The following is an 18400-nucleotide window of genomic DNA, read 5'->3' on the forward strand; positions in this document are numbered from 1 at the left end:
TTGAGGCTATAGAGCACACTCATTTCTGAAACAACCTCAGTATTTAATTCTGAGCAGTTTTCATTATCAGTAGCTCATTAGACGTTAGAGTTTTATGTGGCAGTAGACGCTGTACCTGCTGACCACTGTATCTTCAGTTTGCAGTTGATAGTGTTACCATAGAAACACACAATCCTCTTGTAATTAGACTATCTTAATTATTATGACATGGCGTGAAAGCACTGCAGTCTTCATATTGTTCAACACCTCAATCAAACACATCTGAACAAGCTAATCAAGATCTTCCAGATCAGGTGAGTTTGATCAGGGTTGGAGTTGACCTGATCTCCTTGGCTCTTTAAAACCCCATTTTTACAGCAATTTCTATTGCAGTCACATTATCATTTGTGTGCATTGTTGTCCACACCTCAATTCAGTGCATTTTCTAGTAGGGATCATTATGAGATCGCAGGTTGGGACGATGACAGCTCGATTGTACTTCTCATTGATTGCTGTATTATGTTGTCTTTCTGGATACTTGAGCCTAACAGATGTTATTCAAGGACAAACTGCAGGTGAGAAAATCTGTTAACTTGTTAAAGAAATGCAAAAAAAAAAAAAAAAAGGGATTAAGGTCTTTTGAAGCTAACAGTTTAGGGATGAGTATTCGGTTTTGAAACCCTTTTGATTTGCCGCAGTTCAATGTAAGTTTTGTATTAAGGTTGAAGACCCCTTGTGTAGTCCCTGATTTGACAAATTGCACTCCTGGCCTCCCCCAGTGATCCTCTAGTACAGGGATCCTCAAATCTGGACCTAGAAATCCACTTTCCTACGGAGTTTAGTCCTAACCCTAATCAAACACATGAGCATGCTAATCAATGTGTTTAGGATCGTTAGAAAATCACAGGTAGGTGACTGATCAGGGTTGGAGCTAAACTCTGCAGCACATTGTACCTCCAGGGCAAGACTTGTGTGTCTAGTGGCTGGTTACTGTCTAGTGATTCTAATGGTCATGCTGACCCGATGAGGTCGTTTTCCTGATTGAGACCGCTCTGGAGGACATGCATGATGCTTTTGTCTAAAAGCCTGTCTGTTTCCAGCGAGTTTAATGATTGATGCTAAGGGTCCACAAAATAAACCCCTGTGATGCATTGAATTCAATGTAAGCTTTAAGCAGAGACCATTAAAACTAAGGTATTCCTATTAAAACTAACATGAGCCAAAACTTAAATACAAGTTCTTAATAATCACAAAATTAGGACTGTCCCAGAATGGTCTTAAATCCCAAACGGTAAGACTTTCAATGTCAAATGTATTTATTCATTACAACACTAGCTACGCAAGTTAACCCTTAATCGGGATGTGCATGAGTTCTCTGAGCTCACGGTTACCGTTAATGTAAACCATGATTGGTAACGATTAGCCTATGTGTGATGCTTTTTGCTGACTTCAAAACTCCATAGCAACTCTAAAAAGGAGTCCGATAGGAGCTTTAATGCTTCTGCTTAATGCGAATGGACCGGATTAGTAACGGTTAAAAAATGCAGCATTAAAATGCAAGATGAGTACCAGTCAAACTCGGACAAATTGTGTGCTTAAGACTTCTAGAGGTAATCTGCAGGAAGTGCAAAAAGATGTGTATCAGTGGGTCACGTGTTCACTCATAATTAAGAATTATGGTGTTCAGAACATGAGAACTCTGTTGCACTTAAAAATCTTCCAAAACTCTTGGAATTTATAAAGTTGTTCAAGATTTGTGAATCTGGCCCCTGCTTTGGTTTGCCACGTCACTAAGAGCAAAAAAAAACTATGCTCTCATTTTCTCAGAAACCTGCTAGAAAAGGCTTCCCAAAACAGTTATTGGTTTAATTTTTCACATTTCCTTGGTTGGTAGATGGGTGGGGCCTGATTGTAGTTTTTGACCTGGAAAAGTAAGATTTTTCTTGATCTCACGAAGTGAATGGAAGTGCACTCAGTGATGCTTTTGACATGTCTTTATAACAGCAAAGCCAGGAGAGTGTCCACCTCAAACATCTGGAAGCTTGTTTAATGGGTCCTGTAACAGTGACTCTGACTGTCCCAACGATGAGAAGTGCTGCGGCAATGGAAGTGGACATTACTGTACAGCTCCTTATACAGGTATTGGTCATCGTTTTGGGATGATTTTGCCTTTATCAAAAGTCTTTCAATTTAAATATTGGATAAGTGACTTCTGGTAGCCAATGCTGAAAAAGAGCACAATGAATCTTCCCCCAAAGGGGTCTTTTTTTGTTTTTGTTTTTTAGCTCTGCCCACAGGTGCATAGCTATTTGTTCTCTCCAGCGCTGGAAAGCTGATCCAACATTTACAAGGGTCCTACTTGCGTTATCTTAAGCATCCTTTTGTTCCGCAGATGTTTTCCTCTGGCTTTTTCGTTTTTAATCCAACATCTGTCGCGCGTCTAATGTCCTTTCTATGCACTGAGTGATCTCCCCTCCCCATTCATGAGTAGACATGCCCCTTACTGCTGATTGGCTACAAGTTTTTGCCACTCTGGCCAACTTGGCTTTCTAAAGCATTTTTGAAAGCGCATAGCCCACCTTTTAATCCCTTTTGGATGGTTTTAAATGCAGGATGGCTTTACAAAATGGAGTAATTTAAATGTACGCTGTAGGTAAAATTTGTTATTGTTTGTTTCTGTATATTGAAGTGGCGTACAGACTAACTGTTGCTATCTGTGTCCATGCAGTGAAGCCGGGTCAGTGTCCCAAACCGAAGAGCGTTCAAGAATGTGCTGACCTCTGTTTCCATGATGGCCAGTGTCCTGACACACAGAAATGTTGCCCAACCATCTGTGGCCATGTATGTAGTGAGCAAAGTGATCAGCAAAGTGATCAGCAAAGTGATCAGGGTAGTGGTCAAGGTCAGGGTAGTGGTCAAGGTCAAGGAAGCGGTCAAGGTCAAGGAAGCGGTCAAGGTCAAGGAAGCGGCTATGGTCAGGGAAGCGGCTATGGTCAAGGTCAGGGAAGCGGCTACGGTCAGGGAAGCGGCTACGGCCAAGGTCAGGGAAGCGGCCAGGGTAGTGGTGAAGGTCAGGGTAGTGGTCAAGGTCAAGGAAGCGGTCAGGGAAGCGGCTATGGTCAGGGAAGCGGCTATGGTCAGGGAAGCGGCTATGGTCATGGTCAGGGAAGCGGCTACGGTCAGGGAAGCGGCTACGGCCAAGGTCAGGGAAGCGGTCAGGGAAGCGGCTACGGTCAGGGAAGCGGCTACGGTCAGGGAAGCGGTTACGGTCAAGGTCAGGGAAGCGGTTACGGTCAAGGTCAGGGAAGCGGTTACGGTCAAGGAAGCGGTCAGGGAAGCGGTCAGGGAAGCGGCTACGGTCAGGGAAGCGGCTACGGTCAGGGAAGCGGCTACGGTCAGGGAAGCGGTTACGGTCAAGGTCAGGGAAGCGGTTACGGTCAGGGAAGCGGTCAGGGAAGCGGCTACGGTCAGGGAAGCGGTTATGGTCAAGGTCAGGGAAGCGGTCAGGGAAGCGGCTACGGTCAGGGAAGCGGTTATGGTCAAGGTCAGGGAAGCGGTTACGGTCAGGGAAGCGGTTATGGTCAAGGTCAGGGAAGCGGTTACGGTCAGGGAAGCGGTTATGGTCAAGGTCAGGGAAGTGGTCAGGGACAGGGAAGTGGTCAAGGACAGGGAAGTGGTCAGGGACAGGGAAGCGGTCAGGGATGTGATCGTGGACTGGGTCGTGGATGTGGGAGACGTGGTAATTGAAATGGTCATGGGCGTTTTGCATAATACTTGCAGGAGATCTGTTCAATTCAGTGCTCTATTCATATGGCACGTTTTCCCTGTTTGCTTAAACCGTTTAGAAAGCTTTCGGGTCTGTCTCCCCAGCAGCCTCAAATAAAAAAAAAAAATTCTGAAGAGTTGGTGTCTGGTTTTTTTTTTTTTTTTTTTTTTTCCAATCAGATTCAATAAACGGTGCACTCAAACTTGTAATGTTTGGTTAGATTAAAAACCCTAGTGATTGGAGTCTGTTCCGCAAAATGAACAAATCTGAGTAATTTCGTTCATTTTAGCAAAATGTAATCTTACGCATTACTTCCCCAACATGTCTAGTTGATCACACTAAAAACAATACAAAACTAATGCTATAAGATACAGAAGAGATTATTTTTATTTTTTTAACATGGTCTTCAGTCTATGATTACCTCACCTCTTGTCTGAAAAGTGTTTGGGTTCAAGTCATTCCTTAATCATGTGACAGCCCCATATGCTAAACCAATGCAGTCCAAGCCGGAAAGAGAACGGAGTAGTTCATCGCACGAGTCTCTCGGGTCGTGTTCATTCCTTATTCACGTGAATGATTCATTCGCTATTTCTGTTATGGTTTCTTCAGGATCTGTGGTGTTTTATAAATAAAGCCATGTTATAAATAATTGATTTAAATTTTGTCTTTTTGACTGTCTCAATAAATAAACACTAGGCTATATAATAATCCAAGCCTACAATACAAAGTATAGCCTAGTTTGTTCATTTTTAATCTCTCGGACATAAATCAGAAGGTCAAAATAATATAATAATATAAAATAATATCAAAGTGATTTCACCATATGGACAAAATTTAAAGCATAATGACACTCAACATCCCTGGTGAGTCTGTACAGTCAGCAGCTGTTAAAGCCGAACCCCGGGCAGCGGTTAACTAACCCGGAAAACTCCGCTTGTCTGAGCTTGGGCGCGTGGAGCCCTTGGTGGAGGAAATTCCACCTAAACGGGTCTTTGGACCTTCTACTGCAACCAGGACCATCTCCAGTCGTCTTGACTACGTCTTGCCACTGGGTACAGATGTGGCTGGTCGAGAGAGTGAGGTTGAATACTGCGCAAATCACCCTCACTTAAATCCAAGTTTTCTGTGCAAGTCATGGCACTTTTTCTTACCATCGTCACCATCCAAGTCCTGTGGCGATGGGTGAGCGACGAAGCAGCAGACACGGATATGCTGGAAGCTGTAGCCGCAAACCTGCATGCAGGTGGCTCAGGATATTGTTCGTTCCCTCACTGGACCGAAGCAGCAGTGAAGTCCGGCAGCACACTGAGTGACTGAGCAGCCCTATTCAGGATCACACTGCTCACCTCCGTAGGGAGGAAAGGGTTAGAAAAGGTACCCTAAACATTGTCTGCTTCAAAACATCCTCGTCAGCCTACCGCAGCTGGCGGGATCCCGTACTTGCGGTCGAAAAACAGAAAGAAAGAAAAAATAAAGTGAAAAAGACCAAAGTGAGACCACTCACTGTTGGCGCCTGGAATGTGTGCACCTTGATGGACACATCTGGATCAAAAAGACCTGAGAGATGCACCGCCCTCGTGGGCAGAGCCAGATATAATGTGGATGTTGCTGCCCTTAGTGAGACCCGACTGGGCGATATTGGACAAGTAACTGAAGTGGGTGCAGGTTACACATTCTTCTGGAGTGGACGAGGCCAGGAGGAGAGGCTGGTGTTGGTTTTGCAGTAAAAAAATCACCTGGTCAACCAACTGGCAAGCCAATCCAAGGGGATAAACGACCGTTTAATGACCTTACAGCCCCACCTATTTGGTAAAAAGGCGGCCACCATCATCAGTGCCTATGCCCCTACCATGACCAACTCTGACGAGATCAAAACCAAATTTTATAATGACTTGGAAGTCATTATTGCTGCTACAGCCAGCTCGGATAAACTTCTGATACTGGGTGATTTCAACGCCAGAGTTGGAAGTGACCATCAATCATGGAATGGAATCATAAGTGCACATGGTATTGGAAAATGTAACAGCAATGGTCTTCTACTGCTGCAAACATGCTCTGAATTTGACCTACTCGATATTCCAACTATCAAAGCGTAAGAAAACTTCATGGATGCATCCTCGTTCACACCACTGGCACTTGATTGACTATGTCATCGTGAGGAGGAGCGACCGGCACGATGTCAGGGTGACCAAGGCTATGTGTGGTGCTGAATGTTGGACTGACCATTGTCTCATTATCTCCAAACTTAACATCCGGATTAAGCCTAGCAGACGCATAAATGAGGCAAACGACAGGACTGCGACAACCATAGAGGCATCTCCATACTATCAGTTGCTGGCAAAATCTTGGCAAGAATTCTTCTGAACCGCCTAATTGTCCATCTAGAACAGGGTCTGCTACCTGAGAGTCAGTGTGGTTTCAGAAAAGACCATGGAACCACTGACATGGTATTTACTGTTCTGCAGTTACAGGAGAAATGGCAAGAACAAAATGTTGATCTATATATAGCTTTCATTGATCTAACAAAAGCATTTGACACAGTCAACCGGGAGGGCCTATGGAAATCATGGAAATCATGGCTAAGTATGGGTGTCCAGACAAGTTCAATGGCATTGTGCGCAATCTTCATGATGGCATGATGGCCAGCGTCAGAGACAAACAAGAACTCTCTGATCCGTTCCCAATCACAAACGGGGTGAAGCAAGGCTGTGTTTTAGCACCAACGCTCTTCAGCATGGATTCTCTGCCATGCTGCAAGACTCATTCCAGAATTACAACACTGGGATTAACTTCATCTACCGTTATGACAGTGGGCAGCGCAAATCTACCAAGGAAGGACATGTGCCTGTACCTCAGAGCTCTATATCCTCCCTGACCTGTCCAGTGTGCATAGCGCTTTTTACAACACAAATCATTGCAAATAAATTTTATGAAAAACAAATTTTCTACAATATTTAGTAGTAGCTTATCAGTGGTGACTGTCAATTTCTGTACATATGGCAGAAGTGTACAGAAAAATCAAAGACTTAATCAAACAGACGATGACCACTATTAACGCAAATTATATTATGTGATATAGCAAAATTTGGTAGATCTGTGTTGTAAGAACACACCACCATATGCAAACGTTAGGAATAAGTAAATGATGATTTAACCAGACCACAGTGGGATCTGCATTTAACAGTCAAGGTTATTGAACAATTTATGTGCTGTATGAGTAAAGTAGGGTAGGGGTGTTGGGAATTAAAGTGCTTGCAGTATCCTTTAGTTAAATGTATAATACATATAAAATTTATTTTATAAAAAAAGACCATATACAGGTCCTTCTCAAAAAAATTAGCATATTGTGATAAAGTTCATTCTTTTCCATAATGTAATGATAAAAAATAAACTTTCATATATTTTAGGTTCATAAAATATGCACACCAACTGAAATATTCCAGGTCTTTTATTGTTTTAATGATTTTGGCATACAGCTCATGAAAACCCAAAATTCCTATCTCAAAAAATTAGCATATCATGGCTATTCATGGAATAGGTTCTCTAAACGAGCTATTAACCTAATCATCTGAATCAACTAATTAAAGTGAAAGTGACATTCAGCCAAGTATGGTGACCCATACTCAGAATTCGTGCTCTGCATTTAACCCATCCGAAATGCACACACACAGAGCAGTGAACACACACACACACACACTGTGAGCACACACCCAGAGCATTGGGCAGCCATTTATGCTGCGGTGCCTGGGGAGCAGTTGGGGGTTCGATGCCTTGCTCAAGGGCACCTAAGTCGTGGTATTGAAGGTGTAGAGAGAGCTGTTCATGCACTACCGGCCCGAGACTCGAACTCACAACCCCTCGATTGGGAGTCCAACGCTCTAACCATTAGGCCACGACTTCCCTAACGCTAAACACCTGCAAAAGATTCCTCAGGTTTTTAAAAACTCCCAGCCTGGTTCATTACTCAAAACCGCAATCATGGGTAAGACTGCCGACCTGACTGCTGTCCAGAAGGCCATCACTGACACCCCCAAGCGAGAGGGTAAGCCACAGAAAGAAATTTCTGAACGAATAGGCTGTTCCCAGAGTGCTGTATCAAGGCACCTCAGTGGGAAGTCTGTGGGAAAGAAAAAGTGTGGCAAAAAACGCTGCACAATGAGAAGAGGTGACCGGACCCTGAGGAAGATTGTGGAGAAGGACCGATTCCAGACCTTGGGGGACCTGCGGAAGCAGTGGACTGAGTCTGGAGTAGAAACATCCAGAGCCACCGTACACAGGCGTGTGCAGGAAATGGGCTACAGAGAAGCAACACTGGACTGTTGCTCAGTGGTCCAAAGTACTTTTTTCGGATGAAAGCAAATTTTGCATGTCATTCGGAAATCAAGGTGCCAGAGTCTAGAGGAAGACTGGGGAGAAGGAAATGCCAAAATGCCTGAAGTCCAGTGTCAAATACCCACAGTCAGTGATGGTCTGGGGTGCCATGTCAGCTGCTGGTGTTGGTCCACTGTGTTTTATTAAGGGCAGGGTCAATGCAGCTAGTTATAAGGAGATTTTGGAGCACTTCATGCTTCCATCTGCTGAAAAGCTTTATGGAGATGAAGATATTGTTTTTCAGCACGACCTGGCACCTGCTCACAGTGCCAAAACCACTGGTAAATGGTTTACTGACCATGGTATTACTGTGCTCAATTGGCCTGCCAACTCTCCTGACCTGAACCCCATAGAGAATCTGTGGGATATTGTGAAGAGAAAGTTGAGAGACGCAAGACCCAACACTCTGGATGAGCTTAAGGCCGCTATCGAAGCATCCTGGGCCTCCATAACACTTCAGCAGTGCCACAGGCTGATTGCCTCCATGCCACGCCGCATTGAAGCAGTCATTTCTGCAAAAGGATTCCCGACCAAGTATTGAGTGCATAACTGAACATAATTATTTGAAGTTTGACTTTTTTGTATTAAAAACACTTTTCTTTTCTAAGCTAATACCCATAATAATGACAACACCCTAATAACCACCAACTGTTTGATTACCAGCAGTCTTCAAAATATCTTTTAAGTTCAATATAAGAAGCAACTCCTACAGGTTTGGAACGACATGAGGGTAAGTAAATGATGACAGAATTTCATTTTTGTGTGAACTATCCCTTTAAGACTCGGAGTGAGTCTGTTTGCTGATCAATGGAAACCCTAAATGAAAGAGCTGAGTGAGATATGTGGAGGAAATTTTTAAGCAATATTATTTTTTTTTTTGCCATTTTTTCTTGATGACCGTGAAAAGAACTAAAAATATGACATTTTTGATCATACAGATAAAAATAAGATGATATATGAAACTGCAAAGGGTCTACTATTATTTGCGTATAGTCATAAAACAATGTGCTTTTCTAAATCTTCTTCTCTGTTTATAAAGAAACAACTCTTGCTTTTGGACTGACAAATACATACAAAATATGTCAAAATGCCCATCTTGGAAAGTGTGATCGAAAAAAACTGTTAGTTAAGTGTGAAATAAACAGTTGAGAGAAATCAGATGTGTATCATTATAATGGATGCATTGTCTTTTAAAGGCACCGGTGGTAACAGCAAGAATCAAAGGTTACTTCTTCTTTCTTTGCATGAACATTTGGGCAGCATTATGCAAATCTCCCCACATTGTGACATAGACGTGGAGGCATGTTAGAATGAGCCATTTTAGGAGGGTGTGGATGAGTCCTAACTTTTATAAAGTTTATCTCTTTGGGTATCTCTTTGTAACACTCAAAAAAAAAGCTAAAATTTAAATTGCATCATTGGTGTAAAAAGGCCTTTTGTATTAATCTGATTGATGTGCTTGTTTATGCAACGTATATGATTTTTGTATAATAACTGAATAATATTTCAATTCCCAACAAGACTGTTATAATAATCATAGGTAAAAAGGTTAAATAAATGAATTGATATTCATTTTGATGGTAACCTATCCCACGACAAACAAAAAAACAAAAACAACAACAACAACAAAAAAACCTCTACAAATGTATTCAGCCTCCTCGTCTATGGGATCCCGTGTTAAAGGAGAGACCATTTTTGTCACTTTGACCATGTCTGCATGATGAAAATATGTTTAAAGAACGTTCACTGCAAAAAAAATGCTTTTCTTAGAATTGTTGTCTTGTTTCCAGTCAAAATATTCTTAAATCAAAATGCTTTTTTGCTTATTTTGCTAATTATCTGCCAGTACAGTAAGAAATTCAAAATATGCTTGTTTCTGTTTGAATTAAGATAATTTTTCTTACCTTATGGCAGACAATTTTACATTTTACGTAAACTGTACTTAAATAAACTTGTTTTCCCCCGAGGAAACTAAATACCTTATACAATTGTAAAAATTTTATCTACAGAAACTGCATCTCAACGTCAGATTTTTGTACTCCGTAAGAAAATAATTTTTGCAAAGTGAATGAGGTATTTAAATATCGCTTATACGCTTTTGGGAGGAGACCGCAAGAAACTCTGGATTTACGAAGAAAAGCTGTTCCCGACCAGGTTAGGTTCGTAGAGTAAGTTATCACAGAAACTGACTCGGAGTATGTTACTGAGTAAGTTACCTCTTTTTCAGAAACAGGCATGAGTAACCCTGCTTTCTCTGGTTTGACAAACCTCCCATTCTGAAATGGAAAACCCAGAGTTTCCCCTCATTTCAGGGTTAACATACTCAGAGTTTTCACTTCATCTCCAAAAAATGTTTATATATATTATATATATTGAATGTATATATATATATATATATATATATATATATATATATATATATATATATATATATATATATATATATATATATATATATATGCATTGAGGCTATAGAGCACACTCATTTCTGAAACAACCTCTGAAACATTTCTGAAACAACCAGTATTTAATTCTGAGCAGTTTTCATTATCAGTAGCTCATTAGACGATAGCACAGAGTTTTATGTGGCAGTAGACGCTGTACCTGCTGACCACTGCATCTTCATTTTGCAGTTGATAGTGTTACCATAGAAACACACAATCCTCTTGTAATTAGACTATCTTAATTATTATGACATGGCGTGAAAGCACTGCAGTCTTCATATTGTCCAACACCTCAATCAAACACATCTGAACAAGCTAATCAAGATCTTCCAGATCAGGTGAGTTTGATCAGGGTTGGAGTTGACCTGATCTCCTTGGCTCTTTAAAACCCCATTTTTACAGCAGTTTCTATTGCAGTCACATTATTATTTGTGTGCATTGTTGTCCACACCTCAATTCAGTGCATTTTCTAGTAGGGATCATTATGAGATCGCAGGTTGGGACGATGACAGCTCGATTGTACTTCTCATTGATTGCTGTATTATGTTGTCTTTCTGGATACTTGAGCCTGACAGATGTTATTCAAGGACAAACTGCAGGTGAGAAAATCTGTTAACTTGTTAAAGAAATGCAAAAAAAAAAAAAAAGGGATTAAGGTCTTTTGAAGCTAACAGTTTAGGGATGAGTATTCGGTTTTGAAACCCTTTTGATTTGCCGCAGTTCAATGTAAGTTTTGTATTAAGGTTGAAGACTCCTTGTGTAGTCCCTGATTTGACAAATTGCACTCCTGGCCTCCCCCAGTGATCCTCTAGTACAGGGATCCTCAAATCTGGACCTAGAGATGCACTTTCCTCCGGCGTTTAGGCCTAACCTTTATCAAACACATGAGCATGCTAATCGATGTGTTTAGGATCGTTAGAAAATCACAGGTAGGTGACGGACCAGGGTTGGAGCTAAACTCTGCAGCACATTGTACCTCCAGGGCAAGACTTGTGTGTCTAGTGGCTGGTTACTGTCTAGTGATTCTAATGGTCATGCTGACCCGATGAGGTCGTTTTCCTGATTGAGACCGCTCTGGAGGACATGCATGATGTTGCTTTTGACTGCGAGCCTGTGTGTGCAGCCTGTTTCCAGAGAGTTTGTTAATGGATGCTACGGTCTACAAAATAAACACCTGTAAATTCAATGTAAGCCTTAAGCAGATAATATTAAAACTTGGGTATTCCTATTTAAACAAACATGAGCCAAAACTTGAATACACGTTAATAATCACAAAACTAGGACTGCCCCAGAATTCTTGAATCCCAAACAGTAAGACTTTAATGAATTTATTGGGTTATTTGAAGTGTATCTATTCACTACAACGCTAGCTACGTAAGTTAACCCTTAATCGGGATGTGCATAAGTTATCTGAAGAGCTCCCGGTTATTGTTAATGTAAACCATGATTGGTAACCATTAGCCTATGTGTGATGCTCCTTTTTGCAGACTTCAAAACTCCATAGGAACTCTAAAAATGAGTCGGATAGGAGCTTTAATTTTATAAATGCAACGGTCTTTGGCCGTATTCAGTGCATGAATGGACTGGATTAGTAGCAGTTCAAGAACGTTGCATTAAAATGCAAGCTGACTAGTCAAACTCCCACAAATTGTGTGCTTGATTTATAGGGTTAATCTGCAGGAAGTGCAAAATGATGTTTATCAGTGCTTCTCGTGTTCACTCATTAAGAATTAAGGTGTTCAGAACATGAGAACTCCGTTGCACTTAATCACGAACTTCTTGGAATTTATCATAAGTTGTGTTTAAGATTTGTGAATCCGGCCCCTGCTTTGGTTTGCCACATCACTAAGAGCAAAAAAACCGATGCTCTCATTTTCTCCGAAACCTGCTAGAAAAGGCTTACCAAAACAGTTATTGGTTTAATTTTTCACATTTCCTTGGTTGGTAGATGGGTGGGGCCTGATTGTAGTATTTGACCTGGAAAAGTAAGATTTTTCTTGATCTCACTAAGTGAATGGAAGTGCCCTCAGTGATGCTCTTTGACATGTCTTTATAACAGCAAAGCCAGGAGAGTGTCCACCTCAAACATCTGGAAGCTTGTTTAATGGGTCCTGTAACCGTGACTCTGACTGTCCGAACGATGAGAAGTGCTGCGGCAATGGAAGTGGACATTACTGTACAGCTCCTTATACAGGTATTGGTCATCGTTTTGGGATTTTGCCTTTATCAGAAGTAGGTTTGAATTAAATATTGGATAAGTGACTTCGGGTAGCCAATACTGATTAAAAAAAAAAGTCCCTTCCCCAAAAAGGGTCCTGCCTCTATTTTAATAGCTCTGCCCACAGGTGCATAGCTATTTGTTCTCTCCAGCGCTGGAAAGCTGATCCAACATTTACAAGGGTCCTACTTGCGTTATCTTCAGTATCCTTTTATTCCGCAGATGTTTTCCTCTGGCTTTTTCGTTTTTAATCCAACATCTGTCGCTCGTCTAATGTCAGTGATATGCACCAAGTGATCTCTCCTCCCCATTCATGATTAGACATGCCCCTTCCTGCTGATTGGCTACAAGTTTTTTGCCACTGCCCAACTTGGCTTTCTAAAGCATTTTTGAAAGTGCATAGCCCACCTTTTAATCCCTTTGGATGGTTTTAAATGCAGGATGGCTTTACAAAATGGAGTAATTTAAACTTACTCTGTTGGTAAAATTTGTTCATGCTTGTTTCTGTATTTTGAAGTGGCATACAGCCTAACTGTTACAGTTAGTCTGTATAGACCTACAGACTAACTGTTGCTATCTGTGTCCATGCAGTGAAGCCGGGTCAGTGTCCCAAACTAAAGAGTGTTCCAGAATGTGCTGACCTCTGTTTCCATGATGGCCAGTGTCCTGCCGCACAGAAATGTTGCCCAACCACCTGTGGCCATGTATGTAGTGAACCAAGTGATCAGCAAAGTGATCAGCAAAGTGATCAGCAAAGTGATCAGCAAAGTGATCAGCAAAGTGATCAGCAAAGTGATCAGCAAAGTGATCAGCAAAGTGATCAGCAAAGTGATCAGCAAAGTGATCAGCAAAGTGATCAGCAAAGTGATCAGCAAAGTGATCAGCAAAGTGATCAGCAAAGTGATCCGCAAAGCGGCCCGGAAAGTGGTCAGGGAAGTGGTTATGGTCAAGGTCAGGGAAGCGGCTACGGTCAGGGAAGCGGCTACGGTCAGGGAAGCGGCTACGGTCAAGGTCAGGGTAGCGGTCAGGGAAGCGGCTACGGTCAGGGCAGTGGTTACGGTCAAGGTCAGGGAAGCGGCTATGGTCAGGGTAGCGGTTACGGTCAAGGTCAGGGTAGCGGCTATGGTCAGGGAAGCGGCTATGGTCAGGGTAGCGGTTACGGTCAAGGTAGCGGTTATGGTCAGGGAAGCGGCTATGGTCAGGGTAGCGGTTACGGTCAAGGTCAGGGTAGCGGTTATGGTCAGGGTAGCGGTTACGGTCAAGGTCAGGGTAGCGGTCAGGGAAGCGGCTATGGTCAGGGTAGTGGTTACGGTCAGGGTAGTGGTTACGGTCAGGGTAGTGGCTACGGTCAGGGTAGCGGCTACGGTCAGGGAAGCGGCTATGGTCAGGGAAGTGGACAGGGAAGCGGACAGGGACAGGGAAGCGGACAGGGTCAGGGTAGCGGTCAAGGTCAGGGACAGGGAAGCGGACAGGGAAGCGGTCAAGGTCAGGGACAGGGAAGTGGTCAGGGACAGGGAAACGGTCAGGGACAGGGAAGCGGACAGGGTCAGGGACAGGGAAGCGGTCAGGGACAGGGAAGCGGTCAGGGTAGCGGTCAAGGTCAGGGACAGGGAAGCGGACAGGGAAGCGGTCAAGGTCAGGGACAGGGAAGTGGTCAGGGACAGGGAAACGGTCAGGGACAGGGAAGCGGACCGGGTCAGGGACAGGGAAGCGGTCAGGGACAGGGAAACGGACAGGGAAGTGGTCAAGGTCAGGGACAGGGAAGTGGTCAAGGTCAGGGACAGGGAAGTGGTCAAGGTCAGGGACAGGGAAGTGGTCAGGGACAGGGAAGTGGTCAGGGTAGCGGTCAAGGTCAGGGACAGGGAAGTGGTCAGGGACAGGGAAGTGGTCAGGGACAGGGTAGCGGTCAGGGTAGCGGTCAGGGACAGGGAAGCGGACAGGGAAGCGGTCAAGGACAGGGAAGCGGTCAGGGTAGCGGTCAAGGTCAGGGAAGCGGTCAGGGATGTGATCGTGGACGGGGTCGTGGATGTGGGAGACGTGGTCATTGAAGTGGTCATGGGCATTTTGCATAATACTTGCAGGAGATCTCTTCAATTCAGTGCTTTATTCATATGGCACATTTTTCCTGTTTGCTTAAACTGTTTGGAAGGCTTTCGGGTCTGTCTCCCCAGCAGCCTCAAATAAAAAAAAACTATTTGGAGAGTTGGTGTCTGGCACTTATTTTTTGATTTTATTTTTTGTTAAAATCAGATTCAGTTAAGGGTGCACTTGCACGTAATGTTTGGTTAGATTAAAAACACTAGTGTGATTGCTGTTAGTATGGTACATTTGAGTGTAAATGCTGGCATCCAAACTCTGGTACGCACACCAAACAAGTGGATAAAGATCACTAAAAAGATGGGTCTCCGTCCACTTCCAAACAAACTCTGGTCCAGTTTGAATGCAACAGACAATACCAAAAGAGTAATGACAAGATGTGACCAATCTGATGACATGGTGTAACCAGTGTTGGGAAAATTCAAACTCATACAAACCAATTCATGGACAAAACTATTTTTCGTATGGACCTGACATAAAAAAGGTGTAAATCTTTAATTTGGGGACATGCAAAATAATTAAAAGTTCTCTCCTGAACTGCACCTTCGAGTCCATTTTTCTCCAGTCTCTTTATTTTGCCCCGTTATCCATCTCATGACTTTAATACTCAAGATTGAACAAAAATTATACTTTAAATATATTGTACTATTGTAGAGTATTGCATAGAAAAATCCTAATACTGTACACGTATGGAAGCATATGGGTAGCATTATTCAATTTGGGATGTAATATGCAAAATGTCAATGCAATATGTAAAATGGCAATGCATTTCTGTATATACATTTCCATTTTCCAATACATTTGTGCAACGTTTGGTGGAAAATGAAAATTAAATTACATAATTTTCATTTGCCATTTACTACACCAGTTTTAATATGTAAAATGAATATTAATTTTAACGCTTTATAAGTTGCAAAATTAAAATGAAAATGTATTACAGAAATGATTAGATATGTCTAACATGTTAAAGCAAAAACTGTGGCAAAATGATCATTTAAATGCTATTTTTCTTAATTGCATTAACACTCACAGTCAAGACACTTACGATTGCATTTTCATTCGGTGTCCCGCAATGAATGTAGCAAAATTCAATGTGCACATTGAAAATGCATTCCGAGCCGATCACGTGTCCCCGCCCTCGCGCCACGTCAATCATTGTGTGAACAAGGCGGGGCTTGCAGAAGGTCAGAGACTCAAATCTCAAGAAGAGGATTCAATCAAGTGAGACAACATGGACAAGACAGTTGGTCCGTGTATGTTTTGATCATTTCGGTTTATGGCTTCAATATTTCATTCGCACTTGTGGGCGGAGCTGAAACGCTGCTTTCATCTGATTGGTCGAATCGGGTCGGTTTTCATCTGACAGCCTTCAGCTCGGTCTTGTCATTCTTTCAGGCAGAATAAGAGTCAGTGCGAGTGAAGCACTGAAATGTCTGAAACTACGCTCACTGTTAATTAGCATAATATTTGAATCAGATGTAGCTGGGCACATAATTCGTGCTGCTGAGACCTGCAAATTATTTCTAGGTTGAAGTATTGTATGAATATTGTCCCACTGATAAATACAGTGCAAATAGTTCTGTCCCTTTGGATAACAGTGAAGTGGAAATTAAAATCAATAATAGACTGAACAGTTCCATGTCTGTAACATTTACCACTCTCATCTTTTAAGTCATAAGGCACTAGGTATGTGTGTGTGTGTGTGTGTGTGACATTAATAAATAATTGTAAAAATGAATATAGTTAGATTTCTAAATAAAAATAGTAAAATTAGCTCTATGCTGCTCAGTGCTCCTGTAGCCTACCCCAGAGCGCCCTCTCGCGGCTGTAGTCGGTAATGTTTTCTCTTGGTCTTGAATAAATGTGACATATAGTCCAGTGCGACTTATGTATGTTTTTTTCCTCGTCATGACGTATTTTTGGGACTGATGCAACTTATACCGAAAAATACAGTTAACATTATTATTATTATTTATTATGAGAGTAATTGACACAGACTAGAACTTTAATGTTTCACCCAATTCAGCTCATATCTTTAGACTCGTCCGACTCGTGTTGCTTGTATAACTGGCCAGACAATATTCATACAATACTTCAACCTAGAAATAATTTGCAGGTCTCAGCAGCACGAATTATGTGCCCAGCTACCAGGGGCGGATTTAGACATTTTGGGGCCCAAGGCAAACACAGACATGGGGCCCTCTACATCTCTTGTTTCCCTCCTTTTGTCAATCCTTATTTAAAAAAAAAAGCCCTACTTGTTACTTCTCTTCAGCAGTCTTCACACAGCAATGATGTATAAACATCTGCCGTGTTTCCACTATCGAGCTAGGACCGGGCTCTAGTGCGTGCCAGGGCCAGTCGCGTTTCCACTGTCACTTCCGGGGCTTGATCGTGCCTCGCCGGGGCTTCCTCGGGGCCAACGGCCAGGGTTTTTTTGGCCCGACGAAAACCTTGAGCCAAAGCGGGCCAGCTGGGGCTAGAGGAGGGGTTATAAACAAAGGCGGAGTTTCTCCGTGTCTAGAGAGCGTCAGCGCGGATCATTTCAGAAAGATAACAGCTTTAACACCAGCATTAACGACGTTTTAAAATAAGTTGAGCTCAAAACTCACTCTTAGTTCGCAGCAAGTGTTTGCTTGATCCGATGTGGATTATAATCACTAAACAAGGCAGAAATATTTATAAGCGATGTAAAAGACTATGCACGCTAAACATTAACGTTACACAGTAAACATGTTAAATATGACCGCTTGGAGAAATCAGACGTCAGCTTCTTATTCTCTATCACAATTGTGTATTTATTAAGTAACATTTTATCTGTCGTCTCGTTTCAAGAGTTTAGCTCCACGTTGCATATCATCAAAATATAATAATGATTTTTGTTCGGGAGCTTTTATAAAAATAGAGAGTCTGCGCCGAGGATCATTTAAGAAAGATAACAGCTTTAACACCAGCATTAAACACTTTTTTTTTTTTAAATAAGTTGAGCTCAAAACTCTCTTTCAGTCAGCAGCGAGTGTTTGAAATAACTTGATCCGATGTGGATTATAATCACTAAACAAGGCAGAAATATGTATAAGCGATGAAAAAGATATGCACGCTAAACATATTACCATAGTAAACATGGTAAAATATGACCGCTTGAAGAAATCAGATGTCAGCTTCTTATTCTCTATCACAATCGTGTATTAAGTAACTTATATTATCTTTCACAAGCCTCGTCTCGAGTTTATCTCACGTTGCCTATCATAAAAGAATATAGCCTAATAATGTTTTTTGTTCGGGAGCTTTTATAAAAATAGAGATATTATCATTCATTCTAAATGTGACGGCTATACTGTGGCTAATAAACAGAGACAGACTCGACTGAATAAGCAGGCTATTGTCATAAGCGTTAAAAATAAATAAATAAAATAGAAATAAGTGTATTTATGTGTGATTAATTTTGAGTCCTGATAAATTAAATCAATTCTATAGTTAAAACATCGATGATTTTGAATTTGAATATATAACAAAGCATGCAAA

General features: G+C 42.0%; 1 protein-coding gene across 1 annotated transcript; it reads left to right on the forward strand.

The window, feature by feature from the left end:
* Positions 1 to 375: 375 nt before the first annotated feature.
* On the forward strand, positions 376 to 14217 carry LOC113066722 (cell wall protein IFF6-like; the record flags this gene model as incomplete). Its single annotated transcript, XM_026238702.1, has 6 exons — positions 376 to 554; positions 1984 to 2118; positions 2708 to 2881; positions 3020 to 3211; positions 3254 to 3373; positions 13922 to 14217. Coding segments are annotated over exons 1-6 (1032 nt in total), but the record flags the coding sequence as incomplete, so codon positions are not given.
* Positions 14218 to 18400: the final 4183 nt, after the last annotated feature.

Source organism: Carassius auratus, chromosome 50 (assembly GCF_003368295.1).
Source record: "Carassius auratus strain Wakin chromosome 50, ASM336829v1, whole genome shotgun sequence".
Lineage (NCBI taxonomy): Eukaryota > Metazoa > Chordata > Actinopteri > Cypriniformes > Cyprinidae > Carassius > Carassius auratus.